The sequence below is a fragment of the Stomoxys calcitrans genome, chromosome 2 (genome assembly GCF_963082655.1).
Source record: "Stomoxys calcitrans chromosome 2, idStoCalc2.1, whole genome shotgun sequence".
Taxonomy (NCBI): Eukaryota; Metazoa; Arthropoda; class Insecta; order Diptera; family Muscidae; genus Stomoxys; species Stomoxys calcitrans.
In genome coordinates this window covers 131,639,252-131,663,844 of record NC_081553.1, presented here as the reverse complement: position 1 = coordinate 131,663,844, position 24,593 = coordinate 131,639,252, and the positions used below count along the sequence as shown (strand labels likewise).

The following is a 24,593-nucleotide window of genomic DNA, read 5'->3' as shown; positions in this document are numbered from 1 at the left end:
AAATCAACCAGCCTCAACCCATTACTGGACGATATCTCGTGGAGGCTAAACTTTCCGACTGTTGGACCAAAAATGTCTTCCTTCCCTATATTCGAATTAAAATCTCCCAGAACGATTTTAATATCATGGGCGGGGCAGCGGTCATATTCTCTCTCTAGGCGCTCGTAGAAAATATCCTTGGTCTGCTCGTCTTTGTCTTCCGTCGGGGCATGGGCACAAATAAGGCTGATGTTATATAGTGTTGTAGTGACCCCATTCCCAGTCCATCGCACTTCCTGTAAGGCGGTTATATCTGCCTTGTACTTCTCTAATACATCCGCCAGCGCGTATACTGCACCTTCTCTATAGAGAGTACGGACATTCCAGGTGCAGATCCGCAAATCATGGTCCTTTTTTCGTTTGCGTGGGTCGTCAACATTGGGCGGTCCGTTTTAACTATTTCTTTGTTTTTCATAGTAGTTCTATGTTTTCCGGGGGCGGGTTACTGGGTAGTCAGCCGGCGGGTTATTTGGAAGTCATAAAGAGTGCGGACATTCCAGGTGCAGATCCGCAAATCATGGGTGGGTCCGTTTTTACTATTCCTTTGTTTCTCATAGTTTTCCGGGGGCGGGTTACTGGCTCAGCGCCCCAACCGCATGGGTTTTGTGGAATTGCGGGATCCCTCGTTGTGACTAGCCGCTTGCTCCAGGATCCGACGCTTGCCTCCAGCCGTCCCTAACCTGGGAAGTTGTGCTCTAGCATTTACCTGATATAGGGAAACATATACATGGTGTTGGCCATAGGTTTCCGATTAACAATGCAACGCAATTCTTTAAATGCTAAACTTTTGTTTTCACTTTCCTTTACAAACTTTGCAGTTGATTTTATTCGACCGTCACAACAACAAGTTAAATTCATATTTTTAAGAGTTGCTCCACATTACTGCAGCATTGTTCTGCTAAAAAGCAATAATTGACGCTGCTGCATGGGTTGAATCGGGCTAGCTGGCTGCCTGGCATTACGCCGATACTGGTGGAGGTCTGGCTGCAGCAATTGACTTTGGTGTTGGCAGCAGAACAACATGCTCTTGCTGGTGGCAATGGGCGCTGGCGATGGAGGTGATATAAAAGCGTTCAACTCTTTGAGTTTCTTTTGAGTCCGTTGCTTTTCAGAGTCTTGTGCAAGTGCAAATTCTATTGATTTTTCTTTGTGCGAAGCAAAACTCGCTAATGTTTTTGTAGTGCACTTAGATCTTGAATCCCGCCTTTTCAGTTTTTACCTCCAGTGCTCTTAGTTCTTTTGTTATTCCATTATCCCACATAAGGTCAAAAGATTGGTTTAGCAACGTTCCATTAGTCATTTTGGCCAGACCAAAAACGAAAAGCCAAAAAAAAAGTGAAAACTAAAAAGAGATCTACTGATATCCGTTGACATTACACCCTCGCCTAAAATCAATTGTGGTGTTAGGACAACAAAGTTCTAAGAACTGCCGTCATCTACATTGGAATTCAGCTACATTCCTGTACAGACTGTTCGAAAACATAAAACAATAAAAAACATGTATAAAGTGGTAAGCATTTTGGACTACAAATGGCGATATGAATTTCTAATGAAGTGAATGGGACTCGTGAATGTTTGAGGGATTACGTAAAAAGGCCTTTGTTTTAACGGAATGCAAGTGTAAACGAGAATCCACAAAAACTAGACAAGAAATTTCTAGAAGCAAAAAATAAAACAAAATGCAAGTGGTTTTAAAATGTTCGCAAAAATAGTGTGAATCAACTGGTCTAGAGAAGTGTTTTGCAATTGCAGTGTTTTAAATAAAAGCTGCCATATGTGAAAAATAGATACAAATTGATTGCGATTTAAGTGAACAATTATTTGATTAAGTAAACAATTATTCAACGATAATAAAATATCATTGGCAAAAATCATACTATGCAGTGCCTAACTCAACTTGTCTAATGCGTTTAAAGTTGGAATTTAGAAAGTTAAATTCGCAGGGAAAAGATCATAAGCAAGCAAAAAGGCATTAAGTTCGGCCGAACTTTGGATAACCACCACCTCGGGTATATATGTAAACCCCATTTCGTCACGATCCAGTGAAAATTGGATAACTTAAGCACCCAAATTCGGCACGGACATTAAGTGGTCCAATATATATGTCACTATTCAATTTTGTAGAATAAAATATTGTTCTTTTTGGCAGATATATCCAATTATAAACCGATCTGAACCATATTAAGGTCGGATGTTGGGAGTTCTTAGCCTACTCACTGTTTCAAATTTGGCTTCAGACCCCTTATCGGCAGATCGGTCTATATGGCAGCTATATCTATATATAGTCCGATCTGAACCATATTGAGGTCGGCTGTCAGGAGGCTAAATATAACTGACTGTTTCAAATTTCAGCGAAATCGGATAAAAAATAAAGCTTTTATGGCCATCAGACCCTTTATCGGAAAATCGGACTATATGGCAGCTATGTATGTCTAAATATAGACCGATCTGAACCATATTTATATCAGAATTCGAGAGGCTTAAAATAACCCACTGTTTTAAATTTCGGCGAAATCGGGTAATATTGGGTTGCCCAAAAAGTAATTGCTTTTCATATAGTCGGCGTTGACAAATTTTTTCACAGCTTGCGACTCTGTAATTGCATTCTTTCTTCTGTCAGTTATCAGCTGTTACTTTTAGCTTGCTTTAGAAAAAAAGTGTAAAAAACGTATATTTGATTAAAGTTCATTCTAAGTACTATAAAAAATGCATTTACTTTCTTTTAAAAAATCCGCAATTACTTTTTGGGCAACCCAATAAATAAAGCTTTTATGGCCTTCAGACCCTTTATCGGGAGATCGGTATATATGGTAGCTATATCTAAATATGTACCGATCTGAACCATATTTACGTCAGATGTCGGGAAGCTTAAAATAACTCACTGTCTTAAATTTCAGCGAAATCGGGTGATAAATAAAGCTTTTATGGGCTTCAGACCCTTCATCAGGATATCGGTCTATATGGCAGCTATATCTAAATATGGACCGATCTAATCCATATATAATCGAATCGGACTATAACTTGATGTAGCTTCAATAGCATAAAAGTTCTTATCAATTACTCTTTGTTTGTCTAAAAGGAGATACCGCTCAAAAATCTCGACAGATGCGATTAATTAATTTTAAAAAAGACTTCGCATATTCAATAGACTGCACAGTTCAATTTTATGTTGTAACACAATTCGGGCCTAAATTTTTACCAATTATTAGCAGATCTAACATGATAATTCAAACTTTTTCAGAATAAATTTGGATTTATTTCGATGTTATGATACACACTTATATTAAAAAGCTTTCATGTTGCTCTAATGAATTTTGAATTTCTGGGTTTACCACAAGCCCATCACTTTTTATCCATCACTGGTCTATATGCTTAAATACTCACCCTCACGCTCTAGTACGAGAGCCATTATAATAATGATTGATCCGGTAAACGAATGATCGTTTGCGGCTATCGAGACACTATTGCCATTAAAGGATTTTTGGTTTTACAACAAAAGGTAATTTTGCCGCAGTCGGAGTTGCTAAAGGGTTTACAATAAACAAAGGGCTTACAAAAAAAAAAACAAACATTGACTATCCCACTCTAATTAATCCTAAGTTTGTAGACCAGTTATTTTCCCTAGTTGACAACTTACATCACCAAGTTGTCCTTAGCGACATAAGCAATGGTTCTTGAACCCATATTACTATTGTTCGCCTTAGTCATTTTGGAGATGGGACGCCCTCCAGGTGACCGCAGCCTTTTAACTGACTTGGTGCCGTTTTGTAAGTCCAGACATGTAGATTGTGTGTACTGTGTGCAGCAAATTTCCGGGTGCAATAAAAAGGCTCTCTCCTTATCGGTCAGAGTTTTGGGATCACTCACACCAAGCTTATCAATAATCCTGAGAGCGATGTGTCATTTATTATTCCTGCCTCTCAAAGAGCGTATTAGTTTGCAAGAGAAGGGCGAGGCAAATTATAAAAGATAAGATAAAAAAGGTTCGACCTAGTCCTCAAGACTCGAACCAGGTGTCTATATCAATAAACCCTGGGGACCAGTCGTTGGTTGGTTAGTAAATCCTGGCACAGCCGCTCCATCAGTCGTTGTCTCAGTAACAGATTTCAACACCACAGATGTTTGGTCTTTGGAGCCCATTCTAAGCTTACTCCCTGCCGCTGCTCTGGAAACAGATGCAGATTATCAAACACCTAGTGGATAACATTATCGCAGTCATCTTAAAGTGACTTATTTTTTCCGAAAAATTATTTCCTATTATGAGTTGCAGAATATTTTTATGAAACGAAATAACAAAACGTCCGCTCCACCAAACGGTTTAAACTAGAATCTTGCCTTTTATTAGAAGTATTGTATTTTGTATGACCTTCAACATCCAAATCACGAATGACTCAAAGCCGTCAATGGAATTAAATTTAATTCCTATATTTACAAGTTTGCCGATTTCACCTCTTGAACGCATACAGGGAGCAATTTTATCCCAACACAAAAAAAAAAAAATTAACAAGTAAAAGCGTGCTAAGTTCGGCCGGGCCGAACAACACAAAACTAAGCCCAGAAAATATATCAGCAACGTGCTCTATTCTCATATATCTGAACCCCATATTGCCATTTGCCTCACAATTATATATCAAATTCGTTTTCTAATCTCAAATACCATTCACTTAAACCCGTTATTGAAAAAGCCAGCAAATATGTCCGGTTTGGGGTATGTGCCCTAAAAACTATGAATATCGAGTTCCACTGTCTTGAAGATCCAAATTGCCTTGGTGAGCAAATATGTCCTACTTGGGGGTTGTCATGGTGGTGGGACGTACCCTAGAAGTTGGTCCTGAATGTTGATGTCAGATTCATGGTCTACTCCCAAATACCCTTCATTTGAGCTCCATTTTGCCAAAGTCGGCAAACATGTCCGGTATGGGGGGTGTTTTGGGGGATGGGGCGGTCACTCAGTGACTGGTTGGGTTTGAAAATATATACCAGATTCGTGTTCTACTCTAAAATACTTCTTATTTGAGCCTCATATTGCAATGGTCAGCAAATACTTCCTATTTGAGTGGTGTTTTGGAAGTGCGGTGGCCCCATAGACACTTTCCCCGAACATTGATATCAGATTCGTGCTTTACTTCCAAATACCTTTCATTTGAGCCCCATTTTACTATGGTCGTAAATTTGTCTTCTTCGGGGTATGTTCTCGGGGATGGGCGGCCCCCCAAACACTTGGTCCCACATCTGTGTATCAGTTTTCTATTCTACACTCAAATAGCTTTTATTTGAGCCCCATATTACCATGGTCAGTAAATAGGTGTTTGGAGGGTGTTTTGGGGAAGGGGTGGAATCCCATAAACTTTATCCCAAATTTGGATATCAGATTCGTATTTTACTCGCAAACACCTTTCATTCGATTTCCATATTGCCATGGTAGGTAAATATGTCCTATTTAGTGGTGTTTTGTGGGTTGGGGTTGACCCCCAAACACTTGGTCCGACAATTGGATATCGGATACGTTTTCTAATCTTAAATTCCTTTCATTTGTGTCCCATATTGTCGTGATTGGTATATATATATATATTTGGTTAATTTTGGGTTTTAATTTAATTTAATTAATGGATTTAATACCCCATCCGAAATTTGGATACCAAATTTTTGTTTGTAGGTAACTACAGAGGGCACACAAAATTTCGCTTAAATCGCATCACCCATCTCCGAGATCTGGCGTTTCTGAAAATTAGGGTAAGGGGGAGGGTCCGCTCCCCCTTTAGAAATCAAAAAATGTAGTACCCTTTTTTCACCACGGGATCATTATGCACCATCAGTGAAAATTTCAATAACATCGTTTCAGCCGTTTCTGAGTCTATAAGGAACATAGAAACAAACAAACAAACCTACAAACAAACACAAATTGATTTTTATATATAAGAATCCCAAATTCTTATCAGATTTGTCTCAAATTTTGTATAAGATATTTTGTTATGACTTCCAACATCTGTGCTAAGTACGGTTCAAACCGATTTAAAACTTTATGTAGGTCCCATATAAACCGATCTCCTAATTTGACTCTCTGAGCCTCTAGAGGGCGCAATGCTTACGCGATTTGGCTAAACATTATTTTAACGACTTCTCCTATAACCTTCCACATACGTGCCAAATATGGTCTGATTGGGTCCATAACCTCATATAGCTCCAATATCAACCGATCTCTCGATTTTAATTTTTAAGACACTATAGGTTTCAATTCGTATCCAATTTTTGCTGACATTTGCTGACATCTACTATGGTATACCTGAATAACTGAAATAGCTCCAATAGCTTTGCAATTTGTATCCATTATCCTTTGTTTGCCTATAAAGTGATATCTGGCAAAAAAAGTACAAATGAGATCCATGGTAGAGGGTATGTAAGATTCGGCCCGGCCGAACTTTTCCCGCTTTTACTTGTTGTCACTCGATGAGTTGTCACTCATCGACTTGGCGAAGGAATCGAGCGACAAAACGAAAAAAATGTGTGCTTATCGGCATGCCACTTGGGCTCGACTATAAAAAGGAGGCTTCTTATCTTTGAGCTAAATTTTCAATCATACCCGCTCCACTGAGCTTTCGCTTTCAAGACGTAGAAAAATTTCACCTCTGTAACGTAACCTACTCTCTAATAGCTCTGATTCTGTGTACGTTCATTGAGCCTTCCCTCTTACAGTTTAGTACAAACTTGGATATTCGCACTATACTAAATAAATTTTTATCTATGGCAAAGATAGCCAATGAAACTACCTGAAACACTTACCTTAGGGTGGGAAATTTAAAAAATAATATAGCAATAAACCTCAACGAAATTTCTATACATTACTTTTCTTTATTTTAGGAACCGATAGGTTCCCATAACAAAGATAAATGCCAATTTTTACCACTCTGTCCTCTCTCTGTTCGTGGTGGCGTCTCCACTAACATTCGTTTAAATGTTAGTGCTGCCATCAATAAGGGAAAGGTTTAGACTTTGATACCCAAAATATTAACAAAATAACTTAAAAGTTCTCCGTTCAATGTTGCCCTGGATGCTTGCTTAATCACATTTCTCCCATCTGTTAGAGCTTTTTTATACCCTCCACCATAAGATGGGGGGTATACTAATTTCGTCATTCTGATTGTAACTACTCGAAATATTCGTCTGAGACCCCATAAAGTATATATATTCTTGATCGTCGTGAAATTTTATATCGATTTAGCCATGTCCGTCCGTCTGTCCGTCCGTCCGTCCGTCTGTCTGTCGAAAGCACGCTATCTTCCGAAGGAGTAAAGCTAGCCGCTTGAAATTTTGCACAAATACTTATTATTAGTGTAGGTCGGTTGGTATTGTAAATGGGTCATATCGGTCCATGTTTTGATATAGCTGCCATATAAACCCATCTTGGGTCTTGACTTCTTGAGACTCTAGAGTGCGCATTTCTTATCCGATTGGGATGAAATTTAGCACGACGTGTTTTGTTATGATATCCAACAACTGTGCCAAGTATGGTTCAAATCGGTTCATAACCTGATATAGCTGCCATATAAACCGATCTTGGGTTTTGACTTCTTGAGCCTCTAGAAGGCGCAATTCTTATCCGATTTGAATGAAATTTTGCACGACGTGTTTCGTTATTATATCCAACTACTGTGCCAAGTATGGTTCAAATCGGTCCATAACCTGATATAGCTGCCATATAAACCGATCTGGGGTCTTGACTTCTTGAGCGTCTAGAGTGCACAATTCTCATCCGATTGGAATGAAATTTTGAACGACGTGTTTTGTTACGATATCCAACAACTGTGCAAAGTATAGTTCAAATCGGTGCATAACCTTATATAGCTGTCATATAAACCGATCTTGGGTCTTGACTTCTTGAGCCTCTAGAGGGCGCAATTCCTATCCGATTTGAATGAATTTTGACACGTAGTATTTTGTTATGATATCCAACAACTGTGCAAAGTATGGTTCAAATCGGTTCATAACCTGATATAGCTGTCATATAAACAGATCTGGGGACTTGACTTCTTGAGCTTCTAGAGGGCGCAATTCCTATCCGATTTGGCTGAAATTTCGCAAGACGTTTTTTATTGTTACTTTCAACCACTATGTCAAATAAAATACAAGTCGGTTCATAACCTGATATAGCTGCCATATAAACCGACCTGGGATCTTGACTTCTTGAGCCTCTAGAGGTCGCAATTATTATCCGATTTGCCTGAAATTTTGTATGACGGATTCTTTCATGACCATCAACATACGTGTTTATTATGGTCTCAATCGGTCCATAGCCCGATACAGCTCCCATATAAATCGATCTCTCTATTTTGCTTTTTGATCTCACAAAGAGCGCAATTCTTATTCGAATTGGCTGACATTTTACATAGGTCTCCAACATATAATTTAATTGTGGTCCAAACCGGAGCATATCTTGATATCGCTCTAATAGCAGAGCAAATCTTTTCTTTTCTTGTTGAACATATTTATGTTATGAGTGTTTTGTCTATGCTGCTACTCCCTTGGAGCGGCTTAGCGCCTATAATATTGACCATGATGTGGTAGTTGTCTATAACGTACTATATGGCTACCTGTTGAATAGTCATAATTTAGTCTTTTTTAAATCAAATCAAATTGCCATATTAAACGATTCTCAGTGGTAGAGAACTAATTTGCCGGTTTTATATTAGGTGCGGTGGCGACAGTTCTTAATAATTTAACCATTTAAAACTTTTTAACATTAAAGTTTTGCCCCGCAGCACGCTGTTTGTACTTGTCTAGGAGAAGAAGGCTCCTTGTTGATGAGCTAAAAATGGCGCCCACCTAGTTCTCCTTCCTGACCATTTTCGTAATCTACTCCCAAATGCCTTTCATTCGAGTCCCATATTGTCATTAAACTTATTTTATGAGTTTAATGACAATATACTTATTTTATGAGGTTTTGGGGTCGGGGCGGCCCCCAGTTACTTGGATCCGATTTTAATATGAAATTCGTAGTCTAATCTTGATTACCTTTCATTTGAATCCCATATTGTCCCGATCGGTCACTTTTATTTTGGGGACGTACACTTAGGGTTAGGGGAGGGTCCGCCTCCCTACCAATATAAATAAATTATATAACCTATTTCTCCTTCCGGACCACTCCCCACAACCTGTGAAAATTTGAAAGAAATCGGTTCAGCCGTTCTTGAGTCTATACGGAACAAATAAATTTACAAACCCACAAACAGACAAACAAACAAACACAAATTGATTTCTATATATAAGATATTTTTTTAATCCGATGTTGCCATATGGCAACGCAAAATTTTTTATGAGTTTTTCCTAAAATTATAACGGTTTAACATTAAGAAGTAAGTTATCATGATTTTTGAAGGTGAGAATTACGCCTTTCAAACAATTGGTTTTTTCGTCATGTTTGTAATCGTATATGTCAGAAAAATAATTCACAAGAAATCGTTAAAATTTAAATTTACCTAAAAGTTTCAGGCTGATTCGGGTTAAAGCTGGTTAATACCGATGGCAAAGGGTTCTTCAATCTCACTGTATTCACATGTTAGTCTTGTTTTTTATTTACCATTTTCTGTGGTATTGATGTTATATGAATTGAATTCTTGATATGAATTATTAAGCTCCAGCTTTGGTTATATTTGGCTGTAATCTTATACGGAATGTATCTTTATGCCTTTCAATAGCTGTACCAAGTCAGCCCAGAGAGGTTTAATTGATATAGGCCTTATGTAAACCTTTTTCAGCATTTTAATATTATGTTCGATTTAGTATGAAACCTTCTCGCATGCTGTTTAATTTAAATGATTCAGATAGATTCACGAGTAGATATAAATATAAATGGTGTAAAGTGTTCATAAAATCCATGGTGCTGGTGGCGAGTAATATTCGGCCTGGCCTAAGCTAAAGCTTTTTTACATGTTTTAAGGACATTTTTATATTGCGGTTCGTTCAATTAATGAGTGTTCTTAAATCGCAAATAAATTACTCATGTGTAAATAAGAACTTGTTCATTAGAAATTTGTTCTATTCCCTTGGAGAAAAGTATATGTCGATAAGAAGATTATTTCAGTTGTCCCTGTTGAACATTTGCCGTCTTTATGAGGCAAATAAACTTGAAATGACTCTATACACAAAAAAACCCTTCTCGGCATTTAATCGGTAAAACATGAATTATTATCTAATGAATATTGGTTTTGCTTTGCTACGCTAACAGGTGTTCAAACATATTAAAAGACTAATTGCTATAAAATGTGTAATAGTTATTTTTGCGTTTCAAAGAGAAGGGGTCTTAATTGTGTAAGAAAATGTCATAAAACAATTCCTATTCTCATGTGGACAACGTCAATTAACCAAACATGTTTGGTTGGTCTGAGAACCTTGGTAACTGGACTTTTAAATATTTTTTCATATGAATCATATTGAAATTGTATTTACCTTTGCAAAGCAATTAGTAATCTCTTAGTCATGTTAAGGGTAATAAAAATGTTACTTCATATTTGGAATTAAGGAAACATAAAAACTCTGGAGCATATTTTGCAACTATTAAACGACCTTGACCTTGATTTCCAGCTTTGCAGAGGGGTTCTCTATTCTGAAAACTGTAATTTTAAATTTTAGTTATTTTTTGTAGGGAAGAAGTACATTTTTTTTTAATGTGAACAAAATATTTTTAAACTGTCTTGAGTTAATTATTTATTTTTATTTAGAGCGCACAACAAGCCGATTACTGGCTTAGATATATGTCCATATTGGCATGGGGTGGATTAATATCCACACACTCTTTTCAACCTAACCTAATGAAACTTATTCCAAATTTTTACAACAAGAAATACAAGAAATTTTCAAAAATGTGGTGTTGATGTTTTTAAACAAATAGACCATTGCATTCTTTTTATAACAAAAAAAATTTTAGATAGACACCAGAAGTTTTGGCTATTTGAAATTCAAATTCTTAGTTCTGTTAAATTTAATGCATACCACTTTTGTTGTTCGTTTTATACTATTCTGTTATTATCCATTATGGATAAGCTAGTTAGGCTAGTTAGGCAATGACTTATTCAATCTTATGCAATATCCCAATACGAACTAAATAATAAATGTAATAGTTTGACTAGTCGAGTATGTTCTTAACAATTCCTAGCATCAAATATGGGAGTTAAGGTGTGGCCAAATGTTTAGCAACAAAAAGCATACCACCTCTACCGCTTTGAAATAAAAAATGCTGATGCCATATCAGCAACTTTGTCCGCCTTCACACCTCCAATGAACTGCAAGACAATCTGGTCTTAAGTTATTAAAGAGTTTTTTCCTTTGAATAACTCAAACTAGAGCGACATTGGTATCGAAAAGGTAGGGTATTAAATTGATCTATATTATGGTGTGTATATTGCCGAGTAAACAAGCACTTAACTGATGATTGATATAAATGATATCGGAAATATGTTTCCAATTTGAAAATGTTATGGGCAAACTCTTATTTTCCTACTTGCACTACTGTACCTAGTATTACGATCAAGGAATATAGTAGTTGACATAAGGAACTGCGTGTTTAACAAGTATCAACACAATTTTTTACATTAAATTTTTAGAAACAGTCTGTTTTAAAGTTGATATTTTAAAAGTGACTTTTTCCAATAACTCAAAATTTTTACTCAGCATCGTTTGATGCTATTTATATGAATAACAAGTAAAAGCGTGCTAAGTTCGGCCGGGCCGAATCTTATATACCCTCCACCATGGATCGCATTTGTCGAGTTCTTTTCCCGGCATCTCTTCTTAGGCAAAACAAAAAAGGATATAAGAAAAGAGTTGCTCTGCTATTAAAACGATATCAAGATATGGTCTGGTTCGGACCACAATTTAATTATATGTTGGAGACCTGTCTAAAATTTCAGCCAATTCGTATAAGAATTGCGCCCATTGGGGCTCACGAAGTAAAATAGATAGGAATTGCGCCCTCTAGAAGCTCAAGAAGTCAAATCCCCAGATCTGTTTATATGACAGCTATTAGGTTATGGACCGATTTCAACCATACTTGGCACAGTTGTTGGATATCATAACGAAATACTTCGTGCAAAAATTCATTCAAATCGGATAAGAATTGTGCCCTCTAAAGGCTCAAGAAGTCAAGACCCAAGATCGGTTTATATGACAGCTATATCAGTTATAAACCAATTTGGACCATACTTGGCACAGTTGTTGGATATCATAACAAAACACGTCGTGCAAAATTTCATTTCAATCGGATAAGAATTGCGCACTCTATAGGCTCAAGAAGTCAAGACCCAAGATCGGTTTATTTCATTATTTCATTCCAATCGGATAAGAATTCCGCACTCAAGGGGCTCAAGAAGTCAAGACCCAAGATCGGTTTATATGGCAGCTATATCAAAACATGGACCGATATGGCCCATTTACAATACCAACCGACCTACACTAATAAGAAGTATTTGTGCAAAATTTCAAGCGGCTAGCTTTACTCCTTCGGAAGTTAGCGTGCTTTCGACAGACAGACGGACGGACGGACAGACGGACGGACATTGCTAGATCGACATAAAATTTCACGACGATCAAGAATATATATACTTTATGGGGTCTGGGGCAACCATTAAGATGCCCAAGCGGACATATTGGTCGATAGGGAAAATATGGATCTGATATGATAGCTATCTGGGAGAATAGTACAAATCTACGTACAAATTTGGAGTCAAGTTTTTTCCGAGTCGTTGCACTCCTAAAATAATAGGGTGGGAAAAATAGGAATAACGACAATATGGTTCACATCTGATAATCAAATTTGTTATACCTCCAATCCAATCTACTTAAAATGGCATGACGACCATGAATATATATATCTTGATCCTCATGTCATGTTAAGTCTAATCTATCCATGTCCGTCCGTCCGTCTGTCTGTCGACAATAATAATATTCTAATAAAATACTTTTTATTAGTGTAGGTCGGTTGGTATTGTAAATGGGACCAAATCGGTCCATGTTTTGATATTGCTGCCATATAAACCGATCTTGGGTCTTGGCTTCTTGAGCTTCTAGAGGGAGCAATTCTAGTTCGATTTAACTGAACTTTTGCACGTAGTGTTTTGTTATCACTTCCAACAATTGTGATAAGTATGATTCAAATCGGTTCATAATCTGGTATAGCTGTCATATAAACCGATCTTGGATCTTGAGTTCTTGAGCCAATAGAGCGCGCAATTCTCAGCCGATTTGGCTTACATTTTGTTTGAGGTGTTTTTTTATGACCTCCAATTACAGTGCTAAGTATGACATAAATCGGTGTAGAACCTGATAAAGCTGCCTTATAAACCGATCTGGGATCTTGACTTCTTGAGCCTCTAGAGGGCGCAATTCTCATACGATTTGGAAGAAATTTTGTACAACGGCTTCTCTTATGACCTTTAACATACGTGTCTAATATGGTCAGAATCGATTAATAGCTTGATACAGCTCCTATATAAACCTATCTCCCGATTTTGCTTCTTGAGCCTCTACACGGCGCAATTATTATCCGAATGAACTGAAATACCACATAATGACTTCTATAATGTTCAGCATTAATTTATGGTCGGAAACGGATAATAACTTGATAAAGCTCCAATAGCGTAACAGTTCTTGTTCAATATTCTTTGTTTGCCTAAAAAGTGATACCGCTCATAGAACTTGACAAATGCTATGGACGGTATATAAGATTCGACCCGGCGGAACTTAGCACGCTCTTACTTGTTATTTTAATAGATTGTTTCTTTAAATTCGCTGATGCTAGTGCGCAGAGGTTTAAGAAATTCATGACCATGGGTCCTTTTCCGATCTATACTCAAATTCATGTTATAAAGGAACCACATCAGATACAACATTATAAAAAACCCGAAAGTCCTTGCTGGTTCTACGATACCTCAATACTTTTCTAAGATACTTTTCTCACAGGGCTTGTCGGGTCCCGTTTCGAGGCCTTCGCCTCTTGTTTTGATCGTGATATGGCGATGTGGTCGCTAGTTTCTCAAGTGTCCAGCCACAACTGCTGAGTCGTCTCCTGATTCTCCAACCCCACCGCTACAATACACCTTCAGTTTCAACCTTTTGAATCCGTAGGATACAACTCCTTCAGACTTTTTGTTGTCTGCGAGACAGTCGGAATTTAGTACGAATAGTGCATGTCTCCGGTCACCATCAGCCTCATAGAATCTACGAATCTTCCAGTCAGTGGGTGAAAAATTGGGACTACAGTCCCTAAGTCTCCAAGTATGGTTTCAGGATCTGAGGGAATTCGTGGTATCCAAGCGTTGTCATTGTTCGAGAAGGAATAATTTCCTTCTTGAGTAAATCCAGTACCGCGCCTGGCCAGATTTCGTCAATCTTCCTTAGGGCGCAAAGATACGTTTCAACTGAACGTTTATCCCCGAAAGCAATTCGTTTGTATTGGCCCTGATGCCAGCCGCATCGTCACAGACTGGAGGAGGCCCAGACAAGTCCCAGAGATACTGTCCTATACCAGATACAGAGATCAACTCCTTTGGGTTCTAGCTTATGGAAAAAAGTAAAAGTCGATATGACAAGGTAGTGGACATTTCATTCTTTCTACTCCAATCCTTTCAAGGTTAATAATCTGACAAAGCATTCGTTGATAATCCTGTGAACATCTTGGTGTTTCTCTAGAAAAAGGAAAATTAAGCTTTACAAACATCACATCGTTATTGGAGAGGTTTAGACAAGACATGCATACGTAAGTACTGTGGCATTCAGTAATGAGTACAAGTTTAAATATCTGTACATGTTTCACCAATTAAAAATAAACCATTGACCAAATTATATTATTTGTCATATCTTTCTTTTAAAAGTTTTCGAAAACATTACTGTTTGTTAATAAATGATAAAATTATAATTTTAGGCAATCTTTGTTTTCGATACATATTCGATTTGGCTGAAATTTTTGCATGAGGTGTTTTATTATGACTTTCAACAACTGTGCTGAGTATGGTTGAAATCGGTTCATAACCTGATATAGCTGTCAACTGTGTTAAGATTAGTTCAAATCGGTTTATAACCTAATATAGCTGCCATATAAACCGATCTGGGATCTTGACTTCTCTAGGCTCTAAAGGACGCAATTATTATCCGACTTGGCTAAAATATTGCGTGATGTGTTTGGCTATGAATTCCAACAACTGTATTAAGAATGGTTCAAATCGGTCTAAAACCTGATATAGCTGCCATATAAACCGATATGGGGTCTTGACTTCTTTATCATCCGAATCAGCTAAATTTTGCATGATGTGTTTTGTTATGAAATTCAATAACTGTGCTAAGAATAGTACAAATCGGTCCATAACCTGATATAGCTGCCATATAAACCGATACGGGTTCTCTCATGACCTTTAACATACGTGTCAAATATGGCATGAATCGGTTTACAGCCTAATACAGCTCCCCTATAAAATAGGGAGATCGGTTTGATCTCCCTATTTTATTTCCTCAGCCCCTAAAGTGCGCAATTCTTACTAGATTTGGCTGCAATTTTACACAATAACTTTTACTATGGTCTGCAATATTCAGTTCAATTATGGTCCAAAATGAACCATAAATTGATATTGTTCCAATAACATAGCAATTCTTTTCTTGTATCCTTTTTTTGCCTAAAAAATATACCGTGACAAGAGCTCGACAAATGCGATCCATGGTGGAGGGTATATAAGATTCGGCCCGGCCGAACTTAGCTCGCTTTACTTATTTTTACCATCATCAATCAAATGTTGGATTATTTACCTTAATTGCATCATGTCACTTGATCCATTAAAATACAATAAAATCGAAGTGCTACTTGGTAGAGAAACATGGTTTCCTTATATCTAATTATCATTAATAATATAACATTATCGCTTATTTGTGGTATTTAACTACAAAAAAGTAGCTCCAGTTAACAAATTCATTAACCCGAATATATTTTATGGCTGCAGTCATAAAAGTGTGCAAGAAATTACTGGTACCCCCCCACCCCCAATTATGGTCGTTGAGTGATGTTCGATTAGGTGACAACTACTACCACTCTTGGCAGCTGTCATATTGTTCAACGAGTGCTTATATTGGAAAAAATAATTAAGCTCTTGTCGCTAATCGGTATATTTTATTTCATTATTTTTCATGTAGAAATTGCAGTTCTCATATATGTCAATTTTGTGATAGAAATGGTTAATGCCCTAGCTATTTATAGACACTCAAACAGACTGATATACATACATAGCCGGATCGTCTTACAATTTCGCGATCGTTTTACAATTTCCAGAATGGTTAGTCCTTGCAAAAAAATAACTGTTGGAATTGTTATGGTACAATGAATGTTACCATAAGTATTTTTATACCGTCCACCATAGGATGGGGGTATACTAATTTCGTCATTCTGTTTGTAACTCCTCGATAAAGTATATATATTCTTAATCGTCATGACCTGTCCATATGTCCGTCTGTCTGTCAAAGGCACGCTAACATTCGAAGGAATAAAGCTAGCCGCTTGAAATTTTGCACAAATACTTCTTATTAGTGTAGGTCGGTTGGTATTGTAAATGGGCCATATCGGTCCTTGTTTTGATATAGCTGCCATATAAACCGATTTTGGGTCTTGACTTCTTGAGCCTCTAGAGTGCGCAATTCTTATCCGATTGGAATGAAATTTTGCATGACGTGTTTTGTTATGATGTCCAACAACTGTGTCAAGTATGGTTTAAATCGGTTCATAACCTGATATAACTGCCATATAAACCGATCTTGGGTCTTGACTTATTGAGCCTCTAGAGTGCGCAATTCTTATCCTATTGGAATGAAATTTTGCACGACGTGTTTTGTTATGATATCCAAAAACTGTGCCAAGTATGGCCCAAATCGGTCCATAACCTGATATAGCTGTCATATAATCGGATCTTGGGTCTTGACTTTTTGAGCCTTTAGAGGGCCCAATTCTTACCCGATTTGATTGAATTTTTGCACGAAGTATTTTGCTATGATATTCAACAACTGTGCCAAGTATGGTTCAAATCGGTTCATAACCTGATATAGCTGTCATATAAACAGAATGTTCCTTAGTGGAATGTTCATGGGCAAAATTTGCAATTTGCATAAACAGATTCGGGGACTTGACTTCTTGAGCTTCCAGAGGGCGCAATTCCTATCCGATTTGGCTGAAATTTTGCATGACGTATTTTATTTTTACTCTCAAAAACTGTGTCAAATAAGGTTTAAATCGATTCATATCCTGATATAGCTGCCATATAAACCGATTTTGGATCTTGACTTCTTGAGCTTCTAGAGGTCGCAATTATTATCCAATTTGCCTGAAATTTTGTACGACGGATCCTCTCATGACCATCAACATACGTGTTTATTATGGTCTGAATCTGTCTATAGCCCGATACAGCTCCCATATAAATCGATCTCTCTATTTTACTTCTTGAGCCCCCAAAGGGCGCAATTCTTATTCGAATTGGCTGTTTCCAACATATAATATAATTGTGGTCCAAACCGGACCATTTCTTGATATCGCTCTAATAGCAGAGCAAATCTTTTCATATAGCTTTTTTTGCCTAAGAAAAGATGCCGGGAAAGGAACTCGACAAATGCGATCTATGGTGGAGGGTATAAAAGATTCGGCCCGGCCGAACTTAGCACGCTTTTACTTGTTAAATATATTGGTGTCGTTTGCTAGAACCAAAGTCTCAGTCACAGTGTACGTCATGACAGCTCACTGTCTGAACGGAAAATATATTTTGATAGACTGAAGGTTGCAAGTAGCTTGGAAAAAGAGACTGTGGAACATCTGTGGCGTGTGTCCCGCAAATAGAGTTCTCCTTTCGCTTGTAATTTATTTGGAGACTTGTCTGACACTTACTCCCAACCTTCATCCTATAAATAGACGCCGCTCAACGGACTTATCCAATGAGATTCATGCTTTTATGTTTTCATTATTACTTACATACTTTATTTGGCCATTACAGAACATTTCGTAAAATAGATTTCCAACAGCCTCGGTCTTCAGCGTTCCTTCTCAAATCTCTGACACCCAGTTTTGTGATGTAATTCTCCACTTGGTCTCTTCATCGGAGTTTTGAGTGTTCCATTATGGTAGCCTCTTATACCCTCCACCATAGGATGGGGGTATACCATGGTACATAAAGAGGTATCGTCAACCTACCCCCAACGAAACTACCTTGAGTGATAAATACTGTACATTGAAATGTCAAAATGGTTTTAGAAATAAATTTTGTTTTACAACCTATCTTCTTCAAATGTGTTTTATATTTGTATTTTCATCATTATAACACTGTTTTGTTGCTTATGTGTGGAATATCGGATCAAATAGAACATCTTCTTAAGATTTTAGAAAAAATCACAGCTATGTTATCAAATCTTTGACATTTAGATTTACTGCAAAATCAAAACAAAAATAAAGAAGTAAAAGCGTGCAAAATTCTCCCGGGCCGAATCTTGGGAACCCACCACCATGAATTCTGCTAAAATATTGGACCGTACCGTACGCCATAATTGTTGCAAGTCATAGCAGAACACTGTGTGCAAAATTTCAGCCCAATCGGACAAAAATTGTGGCTTCCAGGGCTAAAGAAGTCAAATCGGAAGATCGGTATATATGGGGGCTATATCAAGTTCTTGACCTATTTGGACCTTACTTGGCACAGCTATTGGAAGTCATAGCAGAGCACTGTGTGCCAAATTTCAGCCAAATCTGAAAACAATTGCGGCTTCCAGGGGCTCAAGAATTTAAATCAGCAGATGGGTTTATATGGGAGCTATATCTAAATCTGAACCGATATGGCCCATTTGCAATCCCCAGTGACCTACAAAATTTCAAGCGTGCAAAATTTCAAGCGGCTGGCTTTACGCGTTCGACCGCTATCATGATTTCGACAGACGGACGGACGGACATGGCTAATTCGACACAGAAAGGCGAGACGATCAATAACATATACACTTTATGGGGTCCTAAAGTCATCAATATTTTGAGGTGTTACAAACGGAATGACTAGATTAGCATACCTCCACCCTATGGTGGTGGATATAAAAAATTTTTCCAGGAGGTATACCAACCTAGTCATTCCGTTTTTAACAGCTCGAAATATTGATCTGCGACTACACAAAGTATATATATTCTTGATAGTCCAGACATTTTGAGTCTATTTAGCCATGTTCGCCCGGCCGTCATTAAGCCCTTCTTTCGAAATCATGATAGAATTCCAACGCATAAAGCTAGCTGCTTGAAATTCTGCACAGATATTTATTATTGTTGTAGGTCATTGGAGATTGCAAATGGACCATATCGCTTCAGATTTGGATATAGTTCCCATATAAACCGCAATTGTTATCCGATTTGGCTGAAATTTTGCATGTTCTGTTGCGACTTTCAACAACTATAGCAAGTACGGTTGAAATCGGTCTATAACCTGCTATAGCTCCCATATAAACCCTCCTCTCGATTTTAAATCTAGATCGCCTAGAAGCCACAATTTTTGTTGAATTTGGGTGAAGTTTTGAACGTGGTGTTCTTTTACGACTTCCAACAACTGCGCAAAGTACGGTTTAAATCGGTCCAATTAAACATTTTGAGCCCGTAGAAGCCCCAATTTTCATACGATTTGGCTATAATTTTGCATGTGGTGTTCTGTAACAACTTCTAATAACTGTGCTAAGTACGTTTGAAATCGGTCTAAAACCCGGCATAGCTCCCATATAATCCGATCTCCCGATTTGACATCCTTAGCCCCTGGAAGCCGCAATTTTTGTCAGACAACAACAACTGTACTAAGTACGGTCTTTAACCTGATGTAGCTCCCATATAAGCCGATCTCTCAATTATCCTTGTTCGGTTCCTAGAAGCGTTCATTTTTGTCTATTTTGGCAGAAATTTTGTACGTAGGCTTAAATTAAACCTTTTAACAAATTTTATTTTGTGTAAATTTTTCGCAAAGATTCGGCCCGGCCGAACTTTGCACGTTTTTACTTGTTCTTACTATTTTTTACTATATGCACATTATGTATTCTTTGCAGTTCATTGCATCTTGTCTTGTGCTAGCCGTCCACAGTGCCATGGGGCAGCATCAGGATTACACAACACCAGTACCGATTTTGAAGCAAATCAATAAACATAACTCCGATGGCTCCTATACATACGGATATGAGGCGGCGGACAAAAGTTTTAAAATCGAAACGAAGTATCCAAATGGAGAAGTCTATGGCAAATATGGATACGTAGATGACCAGGGTCAGGTGCGTGAAATTGAATATGGAGCAAGTAGACGTGGATTTGAACCGGCAGGTGAGATCTTGAATTATATTTTAGAAAAAGTTTATTTAAAATGTTAACCATTTCTCTACATTAGGCAGTGACATAAATGTCCCCCCACCCACGTTAACTGCTAGCAAATCCACCCCATTGGGCCCTAATGAGATTGACGATGGCCAATACCGCGAAGATCCAGCCGAATACTACAAGGATCAGAAATTCAATCGTCCAGTGGCAGCCAGCAAATTTAGCCTTAATCAACCGTCTTACCAACAACCAAGACCACAGCCTGCATACAATCCAGCTCCAGCTCCATACAACCCTGCGCCAGCTCCCTACAGACCACCAGCACCAGCACCAGCTCCCTACAGACCATCAGCACCACAATACTATAATCCACCACAACAGCCTCAACCACAACAACATTACCAGCCCTCGTATTATCAACCTCCAGCACCTCAGCCTCAATATAATCCTTACAATCCCAATAGTCAACCCAGTCACTTTCATCCTGCTGTCAAGAGCCTAGACATTTGGAGCGGTTCATATAGTTTGGACTATACGGGACGAAAATAGAGCTTTCGGAGTAGGGCTACAATGCTTGATGTCGTTTATGGGTGAAGAAGTGTCAGTGAGATAACATGGTGATTTTCGTGTTTAGATAGAAACAGCGAGAGGAGTCTCCGAAATTCTGTTATTTTTTAAGACTAACGAACGAATGATTAGTTTTAATATTATTTTAAAATTTTATGCTTAAGTAATAAACTATGGAAACAAGTGCAAGGTGCTGATGTAAACCAAACTCATTGTTAAGGGTGTCCATTTGAATAGAAGATTTGAAAGATCACATAATTTATGCAAAATATTACAACTCATCATTGAAATTAACGGGTTAAAATCGTGGGCGACGCGTCGTACGAAATGGTCGGTAGGACGACGAAAATCCTATGGGAAGATCCGAAAATCCTATGGAAGATCCTGAGAAGACGAGGTCATTACTGATTGGAAGTAAGAAGGAGGTCAGTTTAGCTTTCGTTATCATATCGATACACACAGTACTAGATGCTCGCTTATGCATTTGGGGATGATGACGGGACGTCGACTTTGCCCGCTTTCGCAGGGTGAGGACATGAATTCACCTCTTGAGAGGGTGAGGATATTAATCCATCCCATGCCACTATGGACATGCACCTATGCCAGAAAACGGCTTGTTGTACGTTCAAGATGCCAAATAGTGACCTCGATAAAATTTAAGTAAGGATTACGTGCTACTCAAACCATCCCTTTTTGTTCTGCACTCCACGCCCTTAAGATGGTTCAAGTTTCGTTTGTAACCCGACCAAAGTGCAGGGGTCTGTTAGCTGCCAAAGTCGAGCAATGATATAAGAAATGCTCCAACGCACAATGGTCGCTGTCAATGGCCAAAATCCAAAAAATAAAGTTTAATTTTTGGTACCAAATATATATGCATTAGCTCCAAATAGGTTAAGCTTCCCCAAAGAATAATAATCTTGAAAAATTGAGAAGATGAAATTACTTGGTTTCAGATGTGATTTCATTGGAAAAGTGAGTGAAAACAAAACATCAATAACAACATAAATCAAATTTATATTAACAAAATTTATGATGAATATTGAAGAGAAATGTATAAAATTAAGTTTTATGCAGTTTTATGTACATATGTTAAATTGTTGTATAGTTAATTTATGTTAATTTTATGACATTTCGTGAATATTATTGAAGTTCATGTAAGGATTTGGTTACGTTACCCCTGAAGTCTGTAATGAAATTTTATTCCAATGTCAGTGGTGGTGTAAAATTTCAGCTGCAACTTATTGCAACCCTGGGTGTTGTGACCAGAATACTAGAGAGACCTCCATGTGTTTCTGCTAAATATTGGGTTGCCCAAAAAGTAGTTGCGAATTTTTCATATAGTCGGCGTTGACAAATTTTTTCACAGCTTGTGACTCTGTAATTGCATTCTTTCTTCTGTCAGTTATCAGCTGTTACTTTTAGCTTGCTTTAGAAAAAAAAGTGTAAAAAAAGTATATTTGATTAAAGTTCATTCTAAGTTTTATAAAAAATGCATTTACTTTCTTTTAAAAATCCGCAATTACTTTTTGGGCAACCCAATATTTACCCATATGAACAAGGTATTTATTTGAACTATTTTGAAGAAATCAAATATGATTATGTTGAAACTATTTTCTAAAGGAGCTATATCCAATCGATAAAATGAACCGCCCATTTCCAACGACGATGTACATCACTAAAAAAAGTATGTGCAAAATATCAAACAGATATCTTTATTCGTTCGACTGCTATAGTGATTTCCACTAACGGACATACAGACGGATATGGCTAGATCCACTTAGAATTGTTTAAATAATCAAGAAAATATTTACATATATACTTTATAGAATCGCAAATCGATATTTCGTAATGTTTCAAACGGAATGACTAGTATACCCTCCATTCCATGGTTGTGGATATAAAAATTATAGCATTATCTTCTTCTTATATATAACAAGTAAAAGCGTGCTAAGTTCGGCCGGACCGAATATTATATACCCTCCACCATTAATCGCATTTGTCGAGTTCGTTTCCCGGCATCTCCTCTTAGGCAAAAAAGAAAATAAGAAAAGATTTGCTCTGCTATAAGAGCGATATCAAGATATGGTCCGGTTTGGACCACAATTCAGTTATATATTGGAGACCTGTGTAAAATGTCAGCCAATTCGAATAAGAATTGCGCCCTCAAGAAGTAAAATAGAGAGATCAATTTATATGCGAGCTGTATCGGGCTATAGATCGATTTAGACCATAATAAACACTTGTGTTGATGGTCATGAGAGGATCTGTCGTACAAAATTTCAGGCAAATCGGATAATAATTGCGACCTCTAGAGGCTCAAAAAGTCAAGATCCCATATCGGTTTATATGGCAGCTATATCAGGTTATGAACCGATTTGAACCTTATTTGACACAGTTGTTGAAAGTAACAATAAAATACGTCATGCAAAATTTCAGTCGTACAAAATTTCATTCCAATCGGATAAGAATTGCGCACTCTAGAGGCTCAAGAAGTCAAGACCCAAGATCGGTTTATATGGCAGCTATATCAAAACATGGACCGATATGGCCCATTTACAATACCAACCGACCTACACTAATAGGAAGTATTTGTGCAAAATTTCAAGCGGCTAGCTTTACTCCTTCGGAAGTTAGCGTGCTTTTGACAGACAGACGGACGGACGTCATAAAGATCGACATAAAATGTCGCGACGATCGAGAATATATATACTTTATGGGGTCTCAGACGAATATTTCGAGTAGTTACAAACAGAATGACGAAATTAGTATACCCCCCATCCTATAGTGGAGGGTATAAATATCAATGTGTGTATGTTTGTAGGTTTGTTTGTTGAGTGTTCCTTATGGACGCAGAAACGGCTGAACCGATTTTCTTGAAATTTTCACTAATGGTGCATAATGACCCCGTGGTGAGAATATGGTACTACATTTTTTGATATCTGAAGGCAGAGCGGACCCTCCCCCTAATTTTCAGAAACGCCAGATCTCTCTGTGCTCTCTTATAGTAACCTAGAAACAAATATTTGGTATTCAAATTTCGGATGTGGTACCTATGCAGGGGGGGGGGCGCCCCACCCCAAAACCTACCAAATACGACCATGTGGTACTCAAATGAAAGGTATTTAAGATTAGAAAACGTATCTGATATCCAAATATCCAGATGTGGGACTACGTGTTTGGGGGCCGCCCATCCCCGAGAACATACCCCTAAGAAGATAAATTAATAAAAGCATTATGGGGCTCAAATGAAAGGACTTTGAAAGTAAAGCAAATGCAAATTTTGCCCATGAACATTTCACTAAGGAACAGGGGCGAACTTCCCACATATCAATGAGTGCAGTCCGATTCAAGTTTAAGCTCAGTGATAAGGGACCTCCTTTTTATAGCCGAGTCCGAACGGCGTGCCGCAGTGGGACACCTCTTTGGAGAGAAGTTTTACATTGCATAGTACCTCAAAAATAATGCCAGCATTGGGAAGGGAAAACTACCGCTGAAAATTTTTCTGATGGTCTCGCCAGGATTCGTACCCAGGCGTTCAGCATCATAGGCAGACCTGCTTACCTCTGCGTTACGGTGAAAGTAAAGCACGAATCTGATATCAATGTTCCCCACCCCCATAAAACCACCCAAATATGAAGTGTTTGTTGACCATTGC

General features: G+C 37.9%; 1 protein-coding gene across 1 annotated transcript; it reads left to right on the top strand.

Annotated features, from left to right (window-relative positions):
- Window positions 1–1,105: 1,105 nt before the first annotated feature.
- LOC106089018 (uncharacterized) lies at window positions 1,106–21,146 on the top strand. The gene is made up of 3 exons (XM_013254761.2): window positions 1,106–1,549; window positions 20,110–20,377; window positions 20,442–21,146. Exons 1-3 carry the CDS (start codon window positions 1,538–1,540, stop codon window positions 20,918–20,920), a joined length of 759 nt encoding a protein of 252 aa, XP_013110215.1. The 5' UTR covers window positions 1,106–1,537; the 3' UTR covers window positions 20,921–21,146.
- The last annotated feature ends 3,447 nt before the right edge of the window (window positions 21,147–24,593 follow it).